This window comes from Melopsittacus undulatus, chromosome 21 (assembly GCF_012275295.1).
Source record: "Melopsittacus undulatus isolate bMelUnd1 chromosome 21, bMelUnd1.mat.Z, whole genome shotgun sequence".
Taxonomy (NCBI): Eukaryota; Metazoa; Chordata; class Aves; order Psittaciformes; family Psittaculidae; genus Melopsittacus; species Melopsittacus undulatus.
The window spans coordinates 66336-93960 of NC_047547.1; the positions used below are offsets into that span (position 1 = coordinate 66336).

The 27625-nt window shown below is 57.6% G+C and overlaps 2 protein-coding genes across 5 annotated transcripts in view; one reads left to right on the top strand and one right to left on the bottom strand.

The window, feature by feature from the left end:
• The window catches only part of KIF5A (kinesin family member 5A), a 29492-nt gene extending 25496 nt beyond the window's left edge, over positions 1 to 3996 (bottom strand). The window contains exons 1-4 of the mRNA XM_034071491.1: positions 3850 to 3996; positions 2126 to 2213; positions 1926 to 1999; positions 605 to 709 (exon numbers count right to left, since the gene is read on the bottom strand). Coding sequence (XP_033927382.1) covers positions 605 to 709; positions 1926 to 1999; positions 2126 to 2213; positions 3850 to 3978 — 396 coding nt within the window. The 5' untranslated portion in view covers positions 3979 to 3996. The remainder of the gene's footprint in view (positions 1 to 604; positions 710 to 1925; positions 2000 to 2125; positions 2214 to 3849) is intronic.
• Positions 3997 to 7325: 3329 nt separating this feature from the next.
• DCTN2 (dynactin subunit 2) lies at positions 7326 to 27368 on the top strand. Of its 4 annotated transcripts, XM_034071492.1 has the most exons (15): positions 7326 to 7415; positions 8695 to 8763; positions 10017 to 10022; positions 11330 to 11426; positions 12331 to 12392; positions 13359 to 13457; positions 18700 to 18854; positions 20320 to 20455; positions 21638 to 21703; positions 22667 to 22705; positions 23426 to 23503; positions 24740 to 24811; positions 24883 to 24985; positions 25876 to 25967; positions 27201 to 27367. In XM_034071492.1, the coding sequence occupies exons 1-15, from the start codon at positions 7380 to 7382 to the stop codon at positions 27285 to 27287; spliced, it is 1197 nt and encodes a 398-aa protein (XP_033927383.1). In that variant the 5' UTR covers positions 7326 to 7379; the 3' UTR covers positions 27288 to 27367. The 4 variants fall into 4 exon arrangements, with proteins under 4 accessions (XP_033927383.1, XP_033927385.1, XP_033927386.1 ...); XM_034071494.1 differs by lacking the exon at positions 24740 to 24811 and having other exon boundaries at positions 27201 to 27368; XM_034071495.1 differs by lacking the exon at positions 23426 to 23503 and having other exon boundaries at positions 27201 to 27368.
• Positions 27369 to 27625: the final 257 nt, after the last annotated feature.

Genomic DNA, 27625 nt, shown 5'->3' on the forward strand with positions numbered 1-27625 from the left:
AGTGCTCCCCAGTGCTCCCCAGTGCTCCAAGTGCTCCCAGTGCCCCCAGTACATCCCAGTGCCCCCAGTGCTCCCAGTGCTCCCAGTGCTCCCAGTGCTCCCAGTACATCCCAGTGCTCCCAGTGTATCCCAGTGCTCCCCAGTGCTCCCAGTGCTCCCAGTGCTCCCAGTGCTCACAGTGTATCCCAGTGCTCCCAGTGCTCCCCAGTGCTCCCAGTGCTCCCCAGTGCCCCCAGTGCTCCCAGTGCTCCCAGTGCTCCCCAGTGCTCCCAGTGCTCCCATTGCTCCCAGTGCTCCCCAGTGCTCCCAGTGCTCCCAGTACTCCCAGTGCTCCCAGTGCTCCCAGTGCTCCCAGTGCTCCCAGTGCTCCCAGTGCTTCCCAGTGCCCCCAGTGCTCCCAGTGCTCCCAGTGCTCCCAGTGCTCCCAGTGCTCCCAGTGCTCCCAGTGCTTCCCAGTGCCCCCAGTGCTCCCAGTACATCCCAGTGCATCCCAGTGCCCCCAGTGCTCCCAGTGCTCCCAGTGCCCCCAGTGCCCTCCCAGTACTCCCAGTGCTCCCAGTGCATCCCAGTGCATCCCAGTGCTCCCAGTGCTCCCAGTACCCACCTTGATGTGGAACTCCAGGTTCTCCTCCATGGCATAGATGTGGTTGAAGATGTCTCTGGCAATGCGAGGGATGATTCCCATGCCCTGAGGGTCATGGAGCTTCCCCTGCACACACAGGGACCCAATGGGTGCTGCCCAGTGCACCCACTGCACCCAGTGCACCCACTGCATCCACTGCACTCACTGCACTCACTGCACCCACTGCATCCACTGCACCCACTGCATCCACTGCATCCACTGCACCCACTGCACTGCACCCACTGCACCCACTGCACCCACTGCACTGCACCCACTGCACCCACTGCACTCACTGCACCCACTGCACTCACTGCACCCACTGCACCCACTGCATCCACTGCACCCACTGCATCCACTGCACCCACTGCACCCACTGCACCCACTGCACCCACTGCATCCACTGCACCCACTGCATCCACTGCATCCACTGCACCCACTGCATCCACTGCACTCACTGCACCCACTGCACTCACTGCATCCACTGCACCCACTGCATCCACTGCACCCACTGCACCCACTGCACCCACTGCACTGCACCCACTGCACCCACTGCACCCACTGCACTGCACCCACTGCACCCACTGCACTCACTGCACCCACTGCACTCACTGCACCCACTGCACCCACTGTACCCACTGCACCCACTGCACCCACTGCACCCACTGCACTGCACCCACTGCATCCACTGCACTCACTGCACCCACTGCACCCACTGCACTGCACCCACTGCACCCAGTGCACCCACTGCATCCACTGCACTCACTGCACTCACTGCACCCACTGCACCCACTGCACCCACTGCACTCACTGCATCCACTGCACTCACTGCATCCACTGCACCCACTGCACCTACTGCACCCACTGCACCCACTGCACCCACTGCACCCACTGCACTGCATCCACTGCACCCACTGCACCCACTGCACCCACTGCACTCACTGCACCCACTGCACTGCACCCACTGCACCCACTGCACCCACTGCACCCACTGCACCCACTGCACTCACTGCACCCACTGCACTCACTGCACCCACTGCACCCACTGCACTCACTGCACCCACTGCACCCACTGTACCCACTGCACCCACTGCACCCGCTGCACCCACTGCACCCACTGCACTGCACCCACTGCACCCACTGCACCCACTGCACTGCACCCACTGCACTGCACCCACTGCACCCACTGCACCCACTGCATCCACTGCATCCACTGCACCCACTGCACCCACTGCATCCACTGCACCCACTGCACTCCCAGTACCCCCAGTGCTCCCAGTACCCCCCCCCATCGCCCCCCCCTCACCTCCATGGTGTGGGTCTTGCCCGAGGACGTTTGCCCATAGGCGAAGATGGTTCCATTGTACCCGGACAGCACATCTGGGGGGGGGAGGGGAGGGGGGTGCTATGGGTCAGAGGTCAGGCCCCCCCAGACCCCCCCCGCTATGGGGCAGGGTTGTGGCCCCTCCCCCCGCTATGGGTCAGGTTCCGGCCCCGCCCCCTCACCCTTGACGATCTGCATTGCGCATGCGCAGTAAACCTGCTCCTGGGTCGTGTTCGGGGGGAAGACGCGATCGAAGACATAGGTCTTACCCTGGGGGGGGATGGGGGTCACGTGGTGCCCCATAGCCCCCATAGACCCCATAGACCCCATAGCCCCATAGCCCCCATAGACCCCATAGCCCCATAGACCCCATAGCCCCCATAGCCCCCATAGACCCCGTAGACCCCATAGACCCCATAGCCCCCATAGACCCATAGCCCCCATAGACCCCATAGCCCCATAGACCCATAGCCCCCATAGCCCCCATAGCCCTCATAGACCCCATAGACCCCATAGCTCCCATAGCCCCCATAGACCCCATAGACCCCATAGCCCCATAGCCCCCATAGCCCCCATAGACCCCATAGCCCCCATAGCCCCATAGACCCCATAGACCCCATAGCCCCCATAGACCCCATAGACCCCATAGACCCCATAGCCCCCATACAACCCATAGCCCCCATAGACCCCATAGCCCCCATAGCCCCCATAGACCCCATAGCCCCATAGCCCCATAGCCCCATAGACCCCATAGCCCCATAGCCCCCATAGCCCCATAGACCCCATAGACCCCATAGCCCCCATAGACCCCATAGCCCCCATATACCCCATAGACCCCATAGACCCCATAGCCCCATAGACCCCATAGCCCCCATAGACCCCATAGCCCCCATAGACCCCATAGCCCCCATATACCCCATAGACCCCATAGACCCCATAGCCCCATAGACCCCATAGCCCCCATAGACCCCATAGACCCCATAGACCCCATAGACCCCATAGACCCCATAGACCCCCATAGACCCCATAGACCCCATAGACCCCCATAGCCCCCATAGACCCCATAGCCCCCATAGCCCCATAGCCCCCATAGACCCCATAGACCCCATAGACCCCATAGCCCCCATAGACCCCATAGACCCCATAGACCCCATAGTCCCATAGCCCCCATAGACCCCATAGACCCCATAGACCCCATAGACCCCATAGACCCCATAGACCCCATTGCCATCCGGGCGCTGTCCATCCCCCGGTGCTGAAACGCTGCCCCCCCCCCCCCCCCCCCCCCCCCCCAATCACGTGATGCTCTATGGGTCCCGATCGTGCCCCCCCCCCCCAAGGGCGTCTCCATTCATTGTAAACACCCCCCCCCCCATCCGGTACTGGGACAGACTGGGGCAAACTGGGAGCGCTGGAACATCGGGAGCACCAGTGCTCCCAGTGCTCCCAGTGCTCCCAGTGCTCCCAGTGCCCCCAGTGCTCCCAGTGCCCCCAGTACATCCCAGTGCTCCCAGTGCTCCCAGTGCCCCCAGTGCCCCCAGTGCTCCCAGTGCCCCCAGTACATCCCAGTGCTCTCAGTGCTCCCCAGTGCTCCCAGTGCTCCCAGTGCTCCCAGTGCCCCCAGTACATCCCAGTGCTCCCCAGTGCTCCCCAGTGCTCCCAGTGCTCCCAGTGCTCCCAGTGCTCCCCAGTGCTCCCAGTGCTCCCCAGTGCTCCCAGTGCTCCCAGTACCCCCAGTGCTCCCAGTGCTCCCAGTGCTCCCAGTGCTCCCAGTACCCCCAGTGCTCCCAGTGCTCCCAGTGCTCCCAGTGCTCCCCAGTGCTCCCAGTGCTCCCCAGTGCTCCCAGTGCTCCCAGTACCCCCAGTGCTCCCAGTGCTCCCAGTACCCCCAGTCCCCCCCACTCACCCCCATGACGACGCTGTCATCGCCCTGGAACAGGGGCAGGAACTGATCCCCCCTCAGGATCTCTGCAGGGCTCAGGGGCCGGAACCGGCACAGGACCTTGATGCTGCACTCGGAGCTGGGCTCGGCCATGGGGCAGGATGTGGGGCTGGATGTGGGGCAGGATGTGGGGCAGGATGTGGGGCAGGATGTGGGGCTGGATGTGGGGCTGGATGTGGGGCACGAGGGGTGATAGGTGCCCTAGAGTGATGCTGACGACGGGAGGGGTAAGTGGTACCCAAGGATACAGGATGCTCTGAGGGATGCAGGAGCTGCCCGAGGTGCTGGATGGTACCTGGGGATAGAGGATGATGTAAGGGATGCTGAGTGGTACCGAGGGATGCAGGATGGTACCTAAGGATACAGGATGGTACCTAAGGATGCAGGATGGTACCTAAGGATACAGGATGGTACCAGGGATGCAGGATGGTACCTAAGGATGCAGGATGGTACCAGGGATGCAGGATGGTACCTAAGGATGCAGGATGGTACCAGGGGTGCAGGATGGTACCAGGGATGCAGGATGGTACCTAAGGATGCAGGATGGTACCAGGGATGCAGGATGGTACCTAAGGATGCAGGATGGTACCTAAGGATGCAGGATGGTACCTAAGGATGCAGGATGGTACCAGGGATGCAGGATGGTACCAGGGATGCAGGATGGTACCAGGGATACAGGATGGTACCTAAGGATGCAGGATGGTACCTAAGGATGCAGGATGGTACCAGGGATGCAGGATGGTACCTAAGGATGCAGGATGGTACCTAAGGATGCAGGATGGTACCTAAGGATGCAGGATGGTACCTAAGGATGCAGGATGGTACCTAAGGATGCAGGATGGTACCAGGGATGCAGGATGGTACCAGGGATGCAGGATGGTACCTAAGGATACAGGATGGTACCAGGGGTGCAGGATGGTACCTAAGGATGCAGGATGGTACCTAAGGATGCAGGATGGTACCTAAGGATGCAGGATGGTACCTAAGGATGCAGGATGGTACCTAAGGATACAGGATGGTACCAGGGATGCAGGATGGTACCAGGGATGCAGGATGGTACCTAAGGATACAGGATGGTACCAGGGATGCAGGATGGTACCTAAGGATGCAGGATGGTACCTAAGGATGCAGGATGGTACCAGGGATGCAGGATGGTACCTAAGGATACAGGATGGTACCAGGGATGCAGGATGGTACCTAAGGATGCAGGATGGTACCTAAGGATGCAGGATGGTACCAGGGATGCAGGATGGTACCTAAGGATGCAGGATGGTACCTAAGGATGCAGGATGGTACCAGGGATGCAGGATGGTACCTATGGATGCAGGATGGTACCAGGGATGCAGGATGGTACCTATAGATGCTGGTTCCTCTCCGATGTCTCCACTGCAGTCCCAGTACCGGTAATGGGGGGGTTGGGTTGGTCCCTCCCTTCCCCCCCCCCCGTTTTAAGGTGGATCCTCTTAAGGTGTCCGGGGGGGGGACCCCAAAGTGCTGATTCATTGCGGGGGGGGGAGGGGCAGGGGCAGGGGCCAGTTCCTCCCCCCCCCCATAGGAACCCATTGGTTCTGACTCATGCACTGAGGCACATTCGTGTCCTATTGGGGACCCCCCCATGTACCCCCCATATACCCCCATGTGCCCCCATGTACCCCCCATATACCCCCATGTACCCCCATGTACCCCCATATACCCCCATGTGCCCCCATGTGCCCCCCATGTACCCCCATGTACCCCCATGTGCCCCCATGTGCCCCCATGTACCCCCATGTACCCCCATGTACCCCCATGTACCCCCATGTACCCCCCATGTGCCCCCATGTACCCCCCATGTACCCCCCATGTACCCCCATGTACCCCCATGTGCCCCCCATGTACCCCCATGTACCCCCATGTGCCCCCCATGTACCCCCATGTACCCCCATGTACCCCCATGTACCCCCTATATACCCCCCATATACCCCCATGTACCCCCATGTACCCCCATGTACCCCCATGTTCCCCCATGTACCCCCATGTACCCCCATGTACCCCCATGTACCCCCATGTACCCCCCATGTACCCCCATGTACCCCCATGTACCCCCATGTACCCCCATGTACCCCCCATGTACCCCCATGTACCCCCATGTACCCCCATGTACCCCCCATGTACCCCCATGTACCCCCATGTACCCCCCATATACCCCCCATATACCCCCCATATACCCCCCATGTGCCCCCCATGTACCCCCATGTACCCCCATGTACCCCCATGTACCCCCATGTACCCCCATGTACCCCCCATATACCCCCCATGTGCCCCCCATGTACCCCCATGTACCCCCATGTACCCCCCATATACCCCCCATGTGCCCCCCATGTACCCCCATGTACCCCCATGTACCCCCATGTACCCCCATGTACCCCCATGTACCCCCCATATACCCCCCATATACCCCCCATGTGCCCCCCATATACCCCCCATGTGCCCCCCATGTACCCCCATGTACCCCCATGTACCCCCATGTACCCCCCATGTACCCCCATGTACCCCCATGTGCCCCCATGTACCCCCATGTGCCCCCATGTACCCCCATGTACCCCCCATGTACCCCCATGTACCCCCATGTACCCCCATGTGCCCCCATGTGCCCCCCATGTACCCCCATGTACCCCCATGTACCCCCCATGTACCCCAATGTGCCCCCCATGTACCCCCATGTACCCCAATGTGCCCCCCATGTACCCCCATGTACCCCAATGTGCCCCCCATGTACCCCCATGTACCCCCATGTACCCCCCATGTACCCCCATGTACCCCCCATGTACCCCCATGTACCCCCATGTACCCCCCATGTACCCCCCATGTACCCCCATGTACCCCCATGTACCCCCATGTACCCCCATGTACCCCCATGTGCCCCCATGTACCCCCATGTACCCCAATGTGTCCCCCATGTACCCCCATGTACCCCAATGTGCCCCCCATGTACCCCCCATGTGCCCCCATGTGCCCCCAGTGCTCCCAGTACCCCCAGTGCCCCCAGTGCTCCCAGTGCTCCCAGTGCTCCCAGTGCCCCCAGTGCTCCCAGTGCTCCCAGTGCATCCCAGTACCCCCAGTGCTGCCAGTGCTCCCAGTGCTCCCAGTGCATCCCAGTACCCCCAGTACCCCCAGTGCCCCCAGTGCTCCCAGTGCTCCCAGTGCCCCCAGTGCTCCCAGTGCTCCCAGTGCTCCCAGTACCCCCAGTGCATCCCAGTACCCCCATTACCCCCAGTGCTCCCAGTGCTCCCAGTAATAACCACTGCAACCCAGTGCTCCCAGTACCCCCCATATGCTCTATGTACCCCCCTCTATCCCCCCCATTGCCGCATCCCTCAGTCCCCGCCCCCTCCTTGCAGGCTCCGCCCCCTGCGCTCAGTCCCCGCCCCCCTCGCGCTGTTCTCGCGAGACCTGCCCCTCCCTCCAGCCCCGTTCGGCTGTTCCGGTTCCCTCCCCCCGTTCCCGACCCGGCAATGGCGGATCCGAAATACGCGGATCTGCCTGGGATCGTCAGTGGGGGAGGGGAGGGGGGGGGGGAGGGGGGTGGGGGAGGGGGGGATGGGGGGTGTATTGGGGTGTATTGGGGGTGTATTTGGGGTGTTTGGGGCCTGTTTGGGGGTGTTGGTGGTGGTCGGGGTGTTGGGGGGGGGGGAGGGGGTGGGGTTGGGGTGTATTGGGGGGGGTGTTTGGGGTGTTTGTGGTGTTTGGGGTGTGGGGGTTGTTTGGGGGGTGTTGGGGGGTGTTGTTGGGGTGTTTGGGGGTAATGGGGGGGATGAGTGCTGTCTTTGGGGTGTTTGGGGGTGTATTTGGGGGTGTTGGTGGTGGTCGGGGTGTTGGGGGGTGTGTTTGGGATCAATGGGAGGTGTTGGGGTGTTGGGGGTCAATAGGGGGGGTTGGTGTATGTGTTTGGGGGGGTATTTAGGTTGTTTGGGTGTATTGGGAGGGGTGTTTGTGGTGTTGAGGGTATTGGGGGTGTGGGGGTTGTTTGGGGGGTGTTGGGGGGGTTGTTGGGGTGTTGAGGGTTGTATTTGGGGTGTATTTGGGGTGTTCGGGGGTGTTTGGGGTGTTGGGGGCAATGGGAGGTGTTGGGGGTAGTAGAGGGTTAGGGTATGTGTTTGGGGTCTGTTTGGGGGGGTGGGTGCTGTGTTTGGGGTGTTGGGGGTATTTGGGGTGTTTGGTGGCAGTCAGAGGTGTTTGGGGGGTTGGGGTGTGTGTTTGGGGTGTATTTCGGCTGTTTGGGGTGGTTAGGGGTGTGGGGGGGTGTATTTGGGGTGTTTGGGGGTATTGGGGGGGGTGGGTGCTGTGTTTGGGGTGTTTGGGGGCAAACGGAGGTGTTTGGGGTGTTTGGGGGTGTTTGGGGGTCATGGGGGGTGTTGGGGGGTGTTTGTGGTGTTTGGGGGGGTGTTTGGTGGCAATGGGAGATGTTTGGGGCTGTTGGGGATGTTGGGGTGTTGGGGGGTTTGGGTATGTGTTTGGGGGGGTTGGGGGGCAGTGGGGGGTGTGGGGCAATGTGGGTATTTGGGGGGTTGTTTTGGGGTGTTTGGGGGCAATAGGAGATGTTTGTGGTGTTTCTGGGTCTTTGGGGGTGTTTGGGGGTTGTTGGATGCTGTGTTCGGGTGTATTTGTGCTGTTTCTTTGGGGGTGTTTGGGGATGTTGGGGCTGGTTTTGGGTGTGTTTCAGGTGGTATTTGGGGTGTCGGGTTCTGTGTTCGGGTGTATTTGAGGTGTTTTTTGGGTGTATTTGAGTGTATTTATGTTGTTGTGTCACCATTTCCGGTTGTGCTCCAGGCCAGGAATGAACCTGATGTCTATGAGACCAGTGACCTCCCTGAGGATGAACAGGCAGAGTTCGAGGCGGTGAGAACAACCTGACCCATAGATCCTGCCCCATAGACCTGCCCCATAGAACCTGCCCTATAGAACCTGCCCCATAGAACCTGCCCCATAGCACCTGCCCCATAGAACCTGCCCCATAGAACCTGCCCCATAGAACCTGTGCCCCATAGAACCTGCCCCATAGAACCTGCCCCATAGAACCTGCCCCATAGAACCTGCCCCATAGAACCTGTGCCCCATAGAACCTGCCCCATAGAACCTGCCCCATAGAACCTGCCCCATAGAACCTGCCCCATAGCACCTGCCCCATAGAACCTGCCCCATAGAACCTGCCCCATAGCACCTGCCCCATAGAACCTGCCCCATAGAACCTGTGCCCCATAGAACCTGCCCCATAGCACCTGCCCCATAGAACCTGCCCCATAGCACCTGCCCCATAGCACCTGCCCCATAGAACCTGCCCCATAGCACCTGCCCCATAGGGGCTGCCCCATAGAACCTGCCCCATAGAACCTGCCCTATAGATCCTGCCCCATAGAACCTGCCCCATAGCACCTGCCCCATAGAACCTGCCCTATAGAACCTGCCCCATAGCACCTGCCCCATAGAACCTGCCCCATAGCACCTGCCCTATAGAACCTGTGCCCCATAGAGGCTGCTATGGGTCACTGCCCCATAGGCTTCGGTCCCTGCCCCACAGCACCTGCACCTCTATGGGGCTGCTATGGGTCACTGCCCCACATCTTTTGTGCCCCACATCCTTTGTGTCCCCCCTCTCCCCACCTTTGCTCTCTGCATGGTCCATGGGGTCACTAGCGCCCCCCTGCTATGGGTCCTGCCCCACTGCTATGGGTCCTACCCCACTGCTATGGGTCCTGCCCCACTGCTATGGGTCCTACCCCACTGCTATGGGTCCTGCCCCACTGCTATGGGTCCTGCCCCACTGCTATGGGTCCTGCCCCACTGCTATGGGGCAGACCTGTGGGTCAGGACACAGCTGCCTCCTCCCACTGCATGTGCTGCCCCCTTTGTCTCCTGCCCCCCAACCACGCTATGGGGCAGGACTCAGCTCCCCTAGGCTGTGCTTGCCCCATAGCACCGCATTGGGCTCATCCTGCCCCACATCTCTGCCCCACATCTGCCCCACATCCAGCGCCCTCCTCCTGCATGGCCACTTATGGGGCAGCCCCATAGCCCCTGTGCCCCAGAGCTTTCTAATGTGCTTTTGTCTCTTCTCTTCCCCCTCTGCTGTTCTCACCTATGGGGAACACAAGGAGCTGGTAAGAGACCCACATCTGACCCACATCTGACCCATAGAGACCCACATCTGACCCACATCTGACCCACATCTGACCCATAGAGACCCACATCTGACCCACACCTGACCCACATCTGACCCACATCTGACCCACATCTGACCCACATCTGACCCACATCTCACCCCACATCTGACCCACATCTGACCCACATCTGACCCACATCTCACCCCACATCTGACCCACATCTGACCCACATCTGACCCACATCTGACCCACATCTGACCCATAGTGACCCACATCTGACCCACATCTGACCCACATCTGACCCACATCTGACCCCCATCTGACCCACATCTGACCCACATCTGACCCCACATCTGACCCATAGTGACCCACATCTGACCCACATCTGCCCCACATCTGACCCACATCTGACCCACATCTGACCCACATCTGACCCACATCTGACCCACATCTGACCCACATCTGACCCATAGTGACCCACATCTGACCCACATCTGACCCACATCTGACCCACATCTGACCCACATCCTGACCCATAGTGACCCACATCTGACCCACATCTGACCCCACATCTCACCCCACATCTTGCCCCACATCTCCCCACGCTATGGGGCTGGATGAGCCCTTCGGTGCCTCCCATAGGGCCCTGATGCTCTGGGGTCCTCCTGCCCCATAGGGGCTGATGTTTGGTGTCCCCCATGGGGTGGAATCTATGGGGCAGACGCAGTTGCTATGGGGCAGATACAGCCCCTATGGGGGTGGATGATGTGGGGCAGACGCAGCCCCATAGGACCACTATGGGGCAGGTGCAACCCCTATGGGGCAGAAGCAGTCGCTATGGGGCAGACTCAGCCCCATAGGGGTGGAAGCCATGGCCATGGGGCGGCTATAGGTCAGATTCAGCCCCATAGGACTGCAATGGGGCAGACGCAGTCGCTATGGGGCAGATGCAGCTGCTATGGGGCAGATACAGCCCCTATGGGGGTGGAAGATGTGGGGCAGACACAGTGCCCCATAGGACTGCTATGGGGCAGGTGCAGCCGCTATGGGGCAGGTGCAGCCGCTATAGGGCAGATTCAGCCCCATAGGACTGCTATGGGGCAGACCCAGCCCCTATGGGGGGTGGAAGCCATGGCTATGGGGCAGATGCAGCCCTATAGGGTGGAATCCATGGGGCAGACACAGCCCCATAGGAGCACTTATGGGGCAGGCAGTGGGTTCAATGGTCACTTATGGGGCAGGCAATGGGGTCAATGGGTCACTTATGGGGCAGGCAGTGGGTTCAATGGGTCCCTGCCCCATAGGAGGAACTGTCCAGCTCCAGTGTTGAGCATCTGATCATTAACCCCAATGATGCCTATGAGAGATTCAGGGACAAGCACCTGAGGACTGAGGGGGTCGGTGAGTGAACTGGGATGTACTGGGATGTACTGGGAGCACTGGGAGCACTGGGAGCACTGGGAGCACTGGGAGCACTGGGGGCACTGGGGGTACTGGGATGTACTGGGAGCACTGGGAGCACTGGGAGCACTGGGAGCACTGGGATGTACTGGGAGCACTGGGAGCACTGGGAGCACTGGGAGCACTGGGAGCACTGGGAGCACTGGGAGCACTGGGATGTACTGGGAGCACTGGGAGCACTGGGAGCACTGGGAGCACTGGGAGCACTGGGGAGCACTGGGGAGCACTGGGAGTACTGGGAGCACTGGGGAGCACTGGGGAGCACTGGGAGTACTGGGAGCACTGGGGAGCACTGGGGAGCACTGGGGAGCACTGGGAGTACTGGGAGCACTGGGAGCAATGGGATGTACTGGGATGTACTGGGAGCACTGGGAGCACTGGGAGCACTGGGAGCACTGGGAGCACTGGGAGCACTGGGAGCACTGGGAGCACTGGGGGCACTGGGAGCACTGGGAGCACTGAGGGCACTGGGATGCACTGGGAGCACTGGGAGCACTGGGAGCACTGGGAGCACTGGGAGCACTGGGATGTACTGGGATGTACTGGGAGCACTGGGAGCACTGGGAGGTGTTACTGGGAGCACTGGGAGCACTGGGGGCACTGGGATGTACTGGGAGCACTGGGAGCACTGGGAGCACTGGGATGTACTGGGAGCACTGGGAGCACTGGGGGCACTGGGGGCACTGGGAGGTGTTACTGGGAGCACTGGGAGCACTGGGAGCACTGGGATGTACTGGGATGTACTGGGAGCACTGGGAGCACTGGGAGCACTGGGAGCACTGGGAGGTGTTACTGGGAGCACTGGTTGGTCTATGGGGTGACCCCATTGATCTTCTCCCCATAGATTTCTCTGACCGCATCACCCGGAGCAGGACAACAGGATATGAGGCTGGAGAGTATGAGATGGTGAGAGCACCAGTAACACCAGTAACACCAGTAACACCAGTAACACCAGTAACACCAGTAACACCAGTTACACCAGTAACACCAGTAACACCAGTAACACCAGTAACACCAGTTACACCAGTTACACCAGTAACACCAGTAACACCAGTAACACCAGTAACACCAGTTACACCAGTAACACCAGTAACACCAGTAACACCAGTAACACCAGTTACACCAGTTACACCAGTTACACCAGTAACACCAGTTACACCAGTGACACCAGTGACACCAGTAACACCAGTAACACCAGTTACACCAGTAACACCAGTAACACCAGTCACACCAGTGACACCAGTAACACCAGTAACACCAGTGACACCAGTAACACCAGTAACACCAGTAACACCAGTAACACCAGTTACACCAGTTACACCAGTAACACCAGTAACACCAGTTACACCAGTAACACCAGTAACACCAGTAACCCCAGTAACACCAGTTACACCAGTAACACCAGTAACACCAGTTACACCAGTTACACCAGTAACACCAGTAACACCAGTAACACCAGTTACACCAGTTACACCAGTAACACCAGTAACACCAGTAACACCAGTAACACCAGTAACACCAGTTACACCAGTTACACCAGTAACACCAGTAACACCAGTTACACCAGTATGAAGGATGGGATGGGAGCTCCACCACCTCCATTGCTGTCTATGGCTTTGGTGCACTCCTGGTGATGCCCATACTGGGACTGGTGCTGGGTTTAACTGGTGCTGGGTTATACTGGTTATACTGGTACCAGTAGCACCAGTTGCTCTCTCCATGAGGTTCCAGTTGAGCAATGGGGTGAGGATGAGGGAGGGATGAAGCTCAGACCCCAGCCCATGGGTGAAGGCATCAGCACCAGTACAGAGCACTGGGTGTACTGGTTCATACTGGTTTCCAGTTCAATGCCCCCCCCATTGCTGTGTGTAGGTGGGTGAGGGGGTTGGTGCCAAGGAGACCCCACAGCAGAGATACCATCGGCTACAGTATGAGCTACAGGAGCTGAGCAGGGAGGTGGAGCAGATCCAGGTGAGCAGCAACCAGCCCAGCAACCACCTGTTGCCATAGCAACCAACCATCATCATAGCAACCACCCGTCACCATAGCAACCATCCCATAACCATAGTAACCATCCATCACCATGGTAACCATCCATCACCATAGTAACCATCCATCACCATAGCAACCATCCCATAACCATAGTAACCATCCCATAACCATAGTAACCATCCATCACCATGGTAACCATCCATCACCATAGTAACCATCCATCACCATAGCAACCATCCCATAACCATAGTAACCATCCCATAACCATAGTAACCATCCATCACCATGGTAACCATCCATCACCATAGTAACCATCCATCACCATAGCAACCATCCCATCACCATGGTAACCAACCATCACCATAGCAACCAACCATCACCATAGTAACCACCCATCACCATGGTAACCATCCCATCCCCATAGTGATCAACCACCCGTCACCATGGTAACCATCCCGTAACCATAGTAACCATCCCATAACCATAGTGATCACCTGTCACCATAGCAACCACCCCATCCCCATAGCAACCAATCATCACCATAGTAACCATCCCATAACCATAGTAACCGCCCATCCCCATAGTGCCCCCCCCCCATTGCCCCCTCTGGTACCATATGTGCCCCATTGCCCCCTATGGTACCATATGTGCCCCATTGCCCCCTATGGTACCATATGTGCCCCATTGCCCCCTATGGTACCACATGTGCCCCATTGCCCCCTATGGTACCATATGTGCCCCATTGCCCCCTATGGTACCATATGTGCCCCATTGCCCCCTATGGTACCACATGTGCCCATTGCCCCCTATGTACCCATGTGCCCCATTGCCCCCTATGGTACCATATGTGCCCCATTGCCCCTATGGTACCATATGTGCCCCATTGCCCCCTATGGTACCACATGTGTCCCATTGCCCCTATGGTACCACATGTGCCCCATTGCCCCTATGGTACCACATGTGCCCCATTGCCCCCTATGGTACCACATGTGCCCCATTGCCCCTATGGTACCATATGTGCCCCATTGCCCCTATGGTACCACATGTGCCCCATTGCCCCCTATGGTACCACATGTGCCCCATTGCCCCCTATGGTACCACATGTGCCCCATTGCCCCTATGGTACCACATGTGCCCCATTGCCCCTATGGTACCACATGTGTCCCATTGCCCCCTATGGTACCACATGTGCCCCATTGCCCCTATGGTACCACATGTGCCCCATTGCCCCCTATGTACCCATGTGCCCCATTGCCCCTATGGTACCATATGTCCCCATTGCCCCCTATGTACCCATGTGCCCCATTGCCCCTATGGTACCACATGTGCCCATTGCCCCCTATGGTACCATATGTGCCCATTGCCCCCTATGGTACCATATGTGCCCCATTGCCCCTATGGTACCATATGTCCCCATTGCCCCCTATTGTACCGTATGTGCCCCATTGCCCCCTATGGTACCACATGTGCCCCATTGCCCCCTATGGTACCGTATGTGCCCCATTGCCCCCTATGGTACCACATGTCCCCCATTGCCCCCTATGGTACCGTATGTGCCCATTGCCCCCTATGGTACCACATGTGCCCATTGCCCCCTATGGTACCATATGTGCCCCATTGCCCCCTATGGTACCACATGTGCCCCATTGCCCCCTATGGTACCATATGTGCCCCATTGCCCCTATGGTACCATATGTGCCCCATTGCCCCCTATGGTACCATATGTGCCCATTGCCCCCTATGGTACCACATGTGCCCCATTGCCCCCTATGGTACCATATGTGCCCCATTGCCCCCTATGGTACCACATGTGCCCCATTGCCCCCTATGGTACCACATGTCCCCCATTGCCCCCTATGGTACCACATGTGCCCCATTGCCCCCTATGGTACCATATGTGCCCATTGCCCCCTATGGTACCACATGTGCCCCATTGCCCCCTATGGTACCACATGTGCCCCATTGCCCCCTATGGTACCATATGTGCCCCATTGCCCCCTATGGTACCATATGTGCCCCATTGCCCCCTATGGTACCATATGTGCCCCATTGCCCCCTATGGTACCATATGTGCCCCATTGCCCCCTATGGTACCGTATGTGCCCCATTGCCCCCTATGGTACCGTATGTGCCCCATTGCCCCCTATGGTACCATATGTGCCCATTGCCCCCTATGGTACCATATGTGCCCATTGCCCCTATGGTACCATATGTGCCCATTGCCCCTATGGTACCATATGTGCCCCATTGCCCCCTATGGTACCATATGTGCCCATTGCCCCCTATGGTACCACATGTGCCCCATTGCCCCCTATGGTACCATATGTGCCCCATTGCCCCCTATGGTACCATATGTGCCCCATTGCCCCCTATGGTACCATATGTGCCCCATTGCCCCCTATGGTACCATATGTGCCCCATTGCCCCCTATGGTACCGTATGTGCCCCATTGCCCCCTATGGTACCATATGTGCCCCATTGCCCCTATGGTACCATATGTGCCCATTGCCCCTATGGTACCATATGTGCCCCATTGCCCCCTATGGTACCATATGTGCCCCATTGCCCCCTATGGTACCATATGTGCCCCATTGCCCCTATGGTACCATATGTGCCCCATTGCCCCCTATGGTACCATATGTGCCCCATTGCCCCCTATGGTACCATATGTGCCCCATTGCCCCCTATGGTACCATATGTGCCCCATTGCCCCCTATGGTACCGTATGTGCCCCATTGCCCCTATGGTACCATATGTGCCCCATTGCCCCCTATGGTACCATATGTGCCCCATTGCCCCCTATGGTACCATATGTGCCCCATTGCCCCCTATGGTACCATATGTGCCCCATTGCCCCCTATGGTACCATATGTGCCCCATTGCCCCCTATGGTACCATATGTGCCCCATTGCCCCCTATGGTACCATATGTGCCCCATTGCCCCCTATGGTACCATATGTGCCCCATTGCCCCCTATGGTACCATATGTGCCCCATTGCCCCCTATGGTACCATATGTGCCCCATTGCCCCCTATGGTACCATATGTGCCCCATTGCCCCCTATGGTACCATATGTGTCCCATTGCCCCCTATGTACCCATGTGCCCCATTGCCCCTATGGTACCATATGTGCCCCATTGCCCCCTATGGTACCATATGTCCCCATTGCCCCCTATGGTACCATATGTCCCCATTGCCCCTATGGTACCACATGTGCCCCATTGCCCCTATGGTACCATATGTGCCCCATTGCCCCTATGGTACCATATGTGCCCCATTGCCCCTATGGTACCATATGTCCCCATTGCCCCTATGGTACCACATGTGCCCCATTGCCCCTATGGTACCATATGTCCCCATTGCCCCTATGGTACCATATGTGTCCATTGCCCCTATGGTACCATATGTGCCCCATTGCCCCTATGGTACCATATGTGCCCCATTGCCCCCTATGGTACCATATGGCCCCATTGCCCCCTATGGTACCATATGTGCCCCATTGCCCCCTATGGTACCATATGTGCCCCATTGCCCCCTATGGTACCACATGTGCCCCATTGCCCCTATGGTACCACATGTGCCCCATTGCCCCCTATGGTACCACATGTGCCCCATTGCCCCCTATGGTACCATATGTGCCCCATTGCTCCCTATGGTACCATATGTGCCCCATTGCCCCCTATGGTACCATATGTGCCCCATTGCCCCCTATGGTACCATATGTGCCCCATTGCTCCCTATGGTACCATATGTGCCCCATTGCCCCCTGTGGTACCATATGTCCCCATTGCCCCCTATGGTACCACATGTGCCCATTGCCCCCTATGGTACCATATGTGCCCCATTGCCCCCTATGGTACCATATGTCCCCATTGTCCCCTATGTACCCATGTGCCCCATTGCCCCTATGGTACCATATGTGCCCCATTGCCCCCTATGGTACCATATGTGCCCATTGCCCCTATGGTACCATATGTCCCCATTGTCCCCTATGTACCCATGTGCCCCATTGCCCCTATGGTACCACATGTGCCCCATTGCCCCCTATGGTACCATATGTGCCCCATTGCCCCCTATGGTACCACATGTGCCCCATTGCCCCCTATGGTACCATATGTGCCCCATTGCCCCTATGGTACCATATGTGCCCCCATTGCCCCCTATGGTACCACATGTGCCCCATTGCCCCCTATGGTACCATATGTGCCCCATTGCCCCCTATGGTACCACATGTGCCCCATTGCCCCCTATGGTACCACATGTGCCCCATTGCCCCCTATGGTACCATATGTGCCCCATTGCCCCCTATGGTACCATATGTGCCCCATTGCCCCCTATGTCCCCATTGCCCCCTATGGTACCATATGTGCCCCATTGCCCCTATGGTACCATATGTGCCCCATTGCCCCCTATGGTACCACATGTGCCCCATTGCCCCCTATGGTACCATATGTGCCCCATTGCCCCTATGGTACCATATGTGCCCCATTGCCCCTATGTACCCATGTGCCCCATTGCCCCCTATGGTACCATATGTGCCCCATTGCCCCCTATGTCCCCATTGCCCCCTATGGTACCATATGTGCCCCATTGCCCCCTATGGTACCACATGTGCCCCATTGCCCCCTATGGTACCATATGTGCCCCATTGCCCCCTATGGTACCATATGTGCCCCATTGCCCCCTATGGTACCATATGTGCCCATTGCCCCCTATGGTACCATATGTGCCCCATTGCCCCCTATGGTACCATATGTGCCCCATTGCCCCCTATGGTACCACATGTGCCCCATTGCCCCCTATGGTACCATATGTGCCCCATTGCCCCTATGGTACCATATGTGCCCCATTGCCCCCTATGGTACCACATGTGCCCCATTGCTCCCTATGGTACCATATGTGCCCCATTGCCCCTATGGTACCACATGTCCCCATTGCCCCCTATGGTACCACATGTCCCCATTGCCCCCTATGGTACCACATGTGCCCATTGCCCCCTATGGTACCATATGTGCCCCATTGCCCCCTATGGTACCATATGTGCCCCATTGCCCCCTATGGTACCACATGTGCCCCATTGCCCCCTATGGTACCATATGTGCCCCATTGCCCCCTATGTACCCATGTGCCCATTGCCCCCTATGGTACCATATGTGCCCCATTGCCCCCTATGGTACCATATGTGCCCCATTGCCCCCTATGGTACCATATGTGCCCCCAGGGTTCCCTGCAGGGCCTGGAGCAGGATGTGACCCCCATGGGCCTGGCCAGGCAGGTTGAGGGGCTCAGGCACCAGCTGCTCTCCAGTCACCTGCACCAGGTTCTGGGCCCCACAGCTGCCATTGACTTCACTGACCCACAGGGAGCACTGGCCAAGTGAGTGGGGGGGGATGGGGGGCGGGGGGGGGGCAGGGGGGGGTCAGATGTGGGTCACTATGGGTCAGATGTGGGTCAGATGTGGGTCTCTATGTGTCTCTATGTGTCTCTATAGGTCTCTATGTGTCTCTATGGGTCTCGATGGGTCTCTATGGGTCTCTATGGGTCTCTATGGGTCTCTATGGTCTCTATGTGTCTCTATGGGTCTCTATGTGTCTCTATGTGTCTCTATAGGTCTCTATGTGTCTCTATAGGTCTCTATGTGTCTCTATGTGTCTCTATAGGTCTCTATGTGTCTCTATGTGTCTCTATAGGTCTCTATGTGTCTCTATGTGTCTCTATGTGTCTCTATGTGTCTCTATGTGTCTCTATGTGTCTCTATAGGTCTCTATGTGTCTCTATGTGTCTCTATAGGTCTCTATGTGTCTCTATGTGTCTCTATGGGTCTCTATGGGTCTCTATGGTCTCTATGTGTCTCTATGTGTCTCTATGTGTCTCTATGTGTCTCTATAGGTCTCTATGTGTCTCTATAGGTCTCTATGTGTCTCTATGTGTCTCTATAGGTCTCTATGTGTCTCTATGTGTCTCTATAGGTCTCTATGGGTCTCTATGGGTCTCTATGGTCTCTATGTGTCTCTATGTTTCTCTATGTGTCTCTATGTGTCTCTATAGGTCTCTATGTGTCTCTATGTGTCTCTATGTGTCTCTATGTGTCTCTATGTGTCTCTATGTGTCTCTATGTGTCTCTATAGGTCTCTATGTGTCTCTATGTGTCTCTATAGGTCTCTATGGGTCTCTATGGGTCTCTATGGTCTCTATGTGTCTCTATGTGTCTCTATGTGTCTCTATGTGTCTCTATAGGTCTCTATGTGTCTCTATGTGTCTCTATGTGTCTCTATGTGTCTCTATGTGTCTCTATGTGTCTCTATAGGTCTCTATGTGTCTCTATGTGTCTCTATAGGTCTCTATGGGTCTCTATGGGTCTCTATGGTCTCTATGTGTCTCTATGTGTCTCTATGTGTCTCTATGTGTCTCTATAGGTCTCTATGTGTCTCTATAGGTCTCTATGTGTCTCTATGTGTCTCTATAGGTCTCTATGTGTCTCTATGTGTCTCTATAGGTCTCTATGTGTCTCTATGTGTCTCTATAGGTCTCTATGTGTCTCTATGTGTCTCTATAGGTCTCTATGTGTCTCTATGTGTCTCTATAGGTCTCTATGTGTCTCTATGTGTCTCTATAGGTCTCTATGTGTCTCTATGTGTCTCTATAGGTCTCTATGTGTCTCTATGTGTCTCTATAGGTCTCTATAGGTCTCTATAGGTCTCTATGTGTCTCTATGTGTCTCTATAGGTCTCTATAGGTCTCTATGTGTCTCTATGTGTCTCTATAGGTCTCTATGTGTCTCTATAGGTCTCTATAGGTCTCTATAGGTCTCTATGTGTCTCTCTCTCCCCTCCCCCCCCAGGCGCCTCCTGCACCAGTTGGAAGTGGCCAAAGGGACCAGAGGGAAGAGCAAAACCCCAACGGGAACATCCGGTGACCCCATAACCTTTGAACTCTACTGGCGACCTGAGCTGGACCAGTTCAACCAGAGCACCAAGGTGGGGGGGGACTGGGGAGACCCTATAGGGGTCATGGGGTCATCCTATAGGGGTCATGGGGTCATCCTATAGGGGACATGGGGACATCCTATAGGGACATGGGGACATCCTATAGGGGATATGGGGACATCCTATAGGGACATGGGGACATCCTATAGGGGATATGGGGACATCCTATAGGGACATGGGGACATCCTATAGGGGATATGGGGACATCCTATAGGGACATGGGGACATCCTATAGGGGTCATGGGGACATCCTATAGGGGACATGGGGACATCCTATAGGGGTCATGGGGTCATCCTATAGGGGTCATGGGGACATCCTATAGGGGTCATGGGGTCATCCTATAGGGGTCATGGGGACATCCTATAGGGGTCATGGGGACATCCTATAGGGGTCATGGGGTCATCCTATAGGGGATATGGGGACATCCTATAGGGGACATGGGGACATCCTATAGGGGATATGGGGACATCCTATAGGGGACATGGGGACATCCTATAGGGGACATGGGGACATCCTATAGGGGACTGGGGACATCCTATAGGGGATATGGGGACATCCTATAGGGGTCATGGGGACATCCTATAGGGGATATGGGGACATCCTATAGGGGACTGGGGACATCCTATAGGGGACATGGGACATCCTATAGGGGACATGGGGACATCCTATAGGGAACTGGGGACATCCTATAGGGGACATAGGGACATCCTATAGGGAACTGGGGACATCCTATAGGGGACATAGGGACATCCTATAGGGGACATGGGGACATCCTATAGGGACATGGGGACATCCTATAGGGACATGGGGACATCCTATAGGGGATATGGGGACATCCTATAGGGACATGGGGACATCCTATAGGGACATGGGGACATCCCATAGGGGACATGGAGCTGATCCCATAGGGGATGGAGCTGATCCCATAGGGGATATGGAGCTGATCCCATAGGGGACATGGAGCTGATCCCATAGGACATGGAGCTGATCCCATAGGGGACATGGAGCTGATCCTATAGGGGACATGGGGCTGATCCCATAGGGGACATGGGGCTGATCCCATAGGGGACATGTGGCTGATCCTATAGGAGACATGGAGCTGATCCTATAGGATATATTATGGGATGGCAGCAGGTTCATCCCAAACCTTCCCTGGTCTCATCCTGCCCCAGGTGGCTGAGCTGGAGAAGAGACTTGAGCAGCTGGAGACTATAGTGAGATGTGAGACTGAGACCCAGGTCAGGCCTGACCCACATCTGACCTATAGATCCTGACCCACATCTGACCCATAGATCCTGACCCACATCCTGACCCACATCCTGACCCATAGATCCTGACCCACATCCTGACCCACATCCTGACCCACATCCTGACCCATAGATACTGACCCACATCCTGACCCATAGATCCTGACCCATAGATCCTGACCCATAGATCCTGACCCACATCCTGACCCATAGATCCTGACCCATAGATCCTGACCCACATCCTGACCCACATCCTGACCCACATCTGACCCATAGATCCTGACCCATAGATCCTGACCCACATCCTGACCCATAGATCCTGACCCATAGATCCTGACCCATAGATCCTGACCCATAGATCCTGACCCACATCCTGACCCATAGATCCTGACCCATAGATCCTGACCCATAGATCCTGACCCATAGATCCTGACCCATAGATCCTGACCCACATCCTGACCCATAGATCCTGACCCATAGATCCTGACCCACATCCTGACCCACATCCTGACCCACATCTGACCCATAGATCCTGACCCATAGATCCTGACCCACATCCTGACCCATAGATCCTGCCCCACATCTGACCCACATCCTGACCCACATCCTGACCCACATCCTGCCCCATAGATCCTGACCCACACCCTGACCCACATCTGACCCATAGATCCTGACCCACATCCTGACCCACATCCTGACCCACATCCTGACCCATAGAACCTGACCCACATCCTGACCCATAGATCCTGACCCACATCCTGACCCACATCCTGACCCAGAGATCCTGACCCACATCCTGACCCATAGATCCTGACCCACATCCTGACCCACATCCTGACCCACATCCTGACCCACATCCTGACCCATAGATCCTGACCCACATCCTGACCCACATCCTGACCCACATCCTGACCCATAGATCCTGACCCACTGATCCCGTTCCCTTCCCCACAGAACCCACTGCTGGTTGGGCTGAAGGGAACCAACCTCATGGTGAGTTGGGGGGGGGGGTGGGAGGCAGGGGCCCCATAGCCCCCATAGCACCTATAGCATCCATAGCATCCATAGCACCCATAGCACCCATAGCATCCATAGCACCCATAGCACCCATAGCACCCATAGCACCCATAGCATCCATAGCACCCATAGCATCCATAGCACCCATAGCACCCATAGCACCCATAGCATCCATAGCACCCATAGCACCCATAGCACCCATAGCATCCATAGCACCCATAGCATCCATAGCACCCATAGCACCCATAGCACCCATAGCATCCATAGCACCCATAGCATCCATAGCACCCATAGCACCCATAGCACCCATAGCACCCATAGCACCTATAGCATCCATAGCACCCATAGCACCCATAGCACCCATAGCATCCATAGCACCCATAGCACCCATAGCATCCATAGCACCCATAGCACCCATAGCATCCATAGCACCCATAGCACCCATAGCATCCATAGCACCCATAGCATCCATAGCACCCATAGCACCCATAGCATCCATAGCACCCATAGCACCCATAGCATCCATAGCATCCATAGCACCCATAGCATCCATAGCACCCATAGCACCCATAGCACCCATAGCACCCATAGCATCCATAGCACCCATAGCACCCATAGCATCCATAGCACCCATAGCATCCATAGCACCCATAGCACCCATAGCATCCATACACCCTGACCCCCCCTGCCCCATAGGAGACTGTTCAGCTCCTCCAGGCCAAGGTCAGTATCCTGGACATGGCTGTGCTGGACCAGGTGGAGGCAAGACTGCAGGTGAGGATATGGGGTGGGGGCAGCTATGGGGCAGCTATGGGGCAGCTATGGGGCTGCTATGGGGCAGCTATGGGGCAGCTATGGGGCAGCTATGGGGATGCTATGGGGATGCTATGGGGATGCTATGGGGCAGCTATGGGGCAGCTATGGGGATGCTATGGGGATGCTATGGGGATGCTATGGGGATGCCATGGGGATGCTATGGGGATGCTATGGGGATGCTATGGGGCAGCTATGGGGATGCTATGGGGATGCTATGGGGCAGCTATGGGGCTGCTATGGGGCAGCTATGGGGCAGCTATGGGGATGCTATGGGGATGCTATGGGGCAGCTATGGGGCTGCTATGGGGCAGCTATGGGGCAGCTATGGGGATGCTATGGGGATGCTATGGGGATGCTATGGGGCAGCTATGGGGCTGCTATGGGGCAGCTATGGGGCAGCTATGGGGATGCTATGGGGATGCTATGGGGCAGCTATGGGGCTGCTATGGGGATGCTATGGGGATGCTATGGGGCAGCTATGGGGATGCTATGGGGCAGCTATGGGGATGCTATGGGGCAGCTATGGGGCAGCTATGGGGATGCTATGGGGCAGCTATGGGGATGCTATGGGGCTGCTATGGGGATGCTATGGGGATGCTATGGGGCAGCTATGGGGCAGCTGTGGGGATGCTATGGGGCAGCTATGGGGATGCTATGGGGCAGCTATGGGGCAGCTATGGGGATGCTATGGGGATGCTATGGGGCTGCTATGGGGATGCTATGGGGATGCTATGGGGCAGCTATGGGGATGCTATGGGGCTGCTATGGGGATGCTATGGGGATGCTATGGGGCAGCTATGGGGCAGCTGTGGGGATGCTATGGGGCAGCTATGGGGATGCTATGGGGCAGCTATGGGGCAGCTATGGGGCAGCTATGGGGCAGCTGTGGGGATGCTATGGGGCAGCTATGGGGCAGCTATGGGGCAGCTGTGGGGATGCTATGGGGCAGCTATGGGGATGCTATGGGGCTGCTATGGGGCAGCTATGGGGATGCTATGGGGATGCTATGGGGCAGCTATGGGGATGCTATGGGGCAGCTATGGGGCAGCTATGGGGATGCTATGGGGATGCTATGGGGCAGCTGTGGGGATGCTATGGGGCAGCTATGGGGATGCTATGGGGCTGCTATGGGGCAGCTGTGGGGATGCTATGGGGGTTCCATGTGGTACATTTGGGGTCTCCCTTCGCCCCCAGAGTGTCCTGGGGAAGGTGAATGAGGTTGCCAAGCACAAGGCAGCTGTGCAGGACGCTGACACCCAGAGCAAGGTGAGGGTCTCGCTATGGGGCAGGGGCTGCTGTGCCCTATACACTGTCCTGACCCCATATGGGGCCCTCAGATCCATCAGGTCTATGAGACCCTCCAGCGCTGGGACCCTATAGCCACTGCCCTGCCTGACCTGGTGCAGCGCTTGGTGACCCTGAAGGAGCTGCATGAGCAAGGTGTGGGGCAGGTGTGGGGCTGGTGTGGGGCAGGATGTGGGGCTGGATGTGGGGCTGGATGTGGGGCAGGATGTGGGGCAGGTGTGGGGCTGGTGTGGGGCTGGATGTGGGGCAGGGTGTGGGGCAGGGATGTGGGGCTGGATGTGGGGCTGGATGTGGGGCAGGGTGTGGGGCTGGATGTGGGGCAGGGATGTGGGGCTGGATGTGGGGCTGGATGTGGGGCAGGATGTGGGGCAGGGTGTGGGTCAGGGTGTGGGGCTGGGTGTGGGGCTGGGTGTGGGGCTGGGTGTGGGGCAGGTGTGGGGCAGGATGTGGGGCTGGGTGTGGGGCTGGATGTGGGGCTGGATGTGGGGCAGGTGTGGGGCTGGTGTGGGGCTGGGTGTGGGGCAGGTGTGGGGCAGGATGTGGGGCTGGGTGTGGGGCTGGGTGTGGGGCTGGATGTGGGGCAGGATCTATGGGTCAGATGTGGGTCAGGATGTGGGTCAGGATGTGGGTCAGGATCTATGGGTCAGGATGTGGGTCAGGATCTATGGGTCAGGATGTGGGTCAGGATGTGGGTCAGGATGTGGGGCAGGATGTGGGGCTGGGTGTGGGGCAGGATGTGGGTCAGGATGTGGGTCAGGATGTGGGTCAGGATCTATGGGTCAGGATGTGGGTCAGGATGTGGGTCAGGATGTGGGTCAGGATGTGGGTCAGGATCTATGGGTCAGGATGTGGGTCAGGATCTATGGGTCAGGATGTGGGTCAGGATCTATGGGTCAGGATGTGGGGCAGGATGTGGGTCAGGATGTGGGTCAGGATCTATGGGTCAGTGTGTGGGGCTGGGGGGGGTTGATCCCTCTGGTGCCTCCTGCCCCACATCACTGACCCCTCCCCCATTCCCCCCATAGCCTCCCAGTTCGGGCAGGTCCTGCTGCACTTGGACACTACCCAACAGGAGGTGTCCATGGCCCTAAAGGACAATGGGGCCCTGCTGGCTGAGGTGGGACCCATAGGGTTCACTGGGGGGGTCCCCATAGGGTGCAATGGGTGCGTCTCCTATAGGGTGCAATGGGGGCTCCCTCCATAGGGTGCAATAGGTGGGTCCCCATAGGGTACAATGAGGGGTCCCCATAGGGTTCAATGTGTGGGTCCCCCATAGGGTGCAATGTGTGGGTCCCCCATAGGGTGCAATGTGGGGATCCCCCATAGGGTTCAATGGGTGGGTCCCCCCATAGGGTACAGTGGGTGGGTCCCCCATAGGGTGCAATGGGGGGATCCCCCATAGGGTGCAATTCCCCCATAGGGTTCAATGGGTGGGTCCCCATAGGGTACAATGAGGGGTCCCCGTAGGGTGCAATGGGGGGGTCTTCATAGGGTGCAATGGGGGATCCCCCATAGGGTGCTATGGGGGGTCCCCCATAGGGTGCAATGGGGGATCCCCCATAGGGTACAATGAGGGGGTGCCCCCATAGGGTGCAATGGGGGAGTCCCACCATAGGGTCCAATGGGGGGGTCTCCCTATAGGGTGCAATGGGATGGTCCCCCCATGGGGTGAAATGGGTGGGTCCCCCATAGGGTGCAATGTGGGAGTCACCCATAGGGTGCTATGGGTGGGTCCCCCATAGGGTTCAATGGGTGGGTCCCCCCATAGGGTTCAATGGGGGTCCCCCATAGGGTTCAATGTGTAGGTCCCCCATAGGGTTCAATGGGGGATCCCCCATAGGGTTCAATGGGTGAGTCCCCCATAGGGTTCAATGGGGGATCCCCCATAGGGTTCAATGGGTGAGTCCCCCATAGGGTTCAATGGGGGATCCCCCATAGGGTTCAATGGGTGGGTCCCTCCATAGGGTTCAATGGGGGGTCCCCCATAGGGTTCAATGGGTGAGTCCCCCATAGGGTTCAATGGGTGGCTCCCCCATAGGGTTCAATGGGTGAGTCCCCCATAGGGTTCAATGGGGGGTCCCCCATAGGGTTCAACGGGTGGGTCCCCTATAGGGTTCAATGGGTGGGTCCCCCATAGGGTGCAATGGGGGGATCCCCCATAGGTTTCAATGGGGTGTCCCCCATAGGGTTCAATGGGGGGTCCCCCATAGGGTTCAATGGTGGGTCCCCCATAGGGTTCAATGGGTGGATACCCCCATAGGGTACAATGGGTGGGTACCCCATAGGGTTCAATGGTGGGTCCCCCATAGGGTTCAATGGGGGGTCCCCCTCCTGCCCCACATCCCTATAGGTCCAGAAGACCATGAAGGACAATGTGGCCATAGTGGAGCAGAACTTTGCTGCCATTGATGCTCGGATCAAACAGCTGCAGAAGTGACCCCCACATATGGGTCTGACCCCCACATATGGGTCTGACCCCCCCCCCTATGGGTCTGACCCCCCCCCTATGGGTCTGACCCACACATATGGGTCTGACCCCCACATATGGGTCTGACCCCCCCCTATGGGTCTAACCCCCCCCCTATGGGTCTGACCCCCCCCCCATGGGTCTGACCCCCACATATGGGTCTGACCCCCCCCTATGGGTCTGACCCCCCCCCCCCTATGGGTCTGACCCCCCCCCATGGGTCTGACCCCCCCCTATGGGTCTGACCCCCCCCTATGGATCTGACCCCCCCCCCTATGGGTCTGACCCCCACATATGGGTCTGACCCC

Bases quoted from the DNA above. Each gene is read 5' to 3' on its own strand.
- DCTN2 (XM_034071492.1), top strand. From the start codon at position 7,380: ATGGCGGATCCGAAATACGCGGATCTGCCTGGGATC. The intron at 18,855-20,319 runs GTGAGTGGGGGG...CTCCCCCCCCAG, and splicing joins CCACAGGGAGCACTGGCCAA to GCGCCTCCTGCACCAGTTGG. The intron at 24,812-24,882 runs GTGAGGGTCTCG...TGGGGCCCTCAG, and splicing joins ACGCTGACACCCAGAGCAAG to ATCCATCAGGTCTATGAGAC.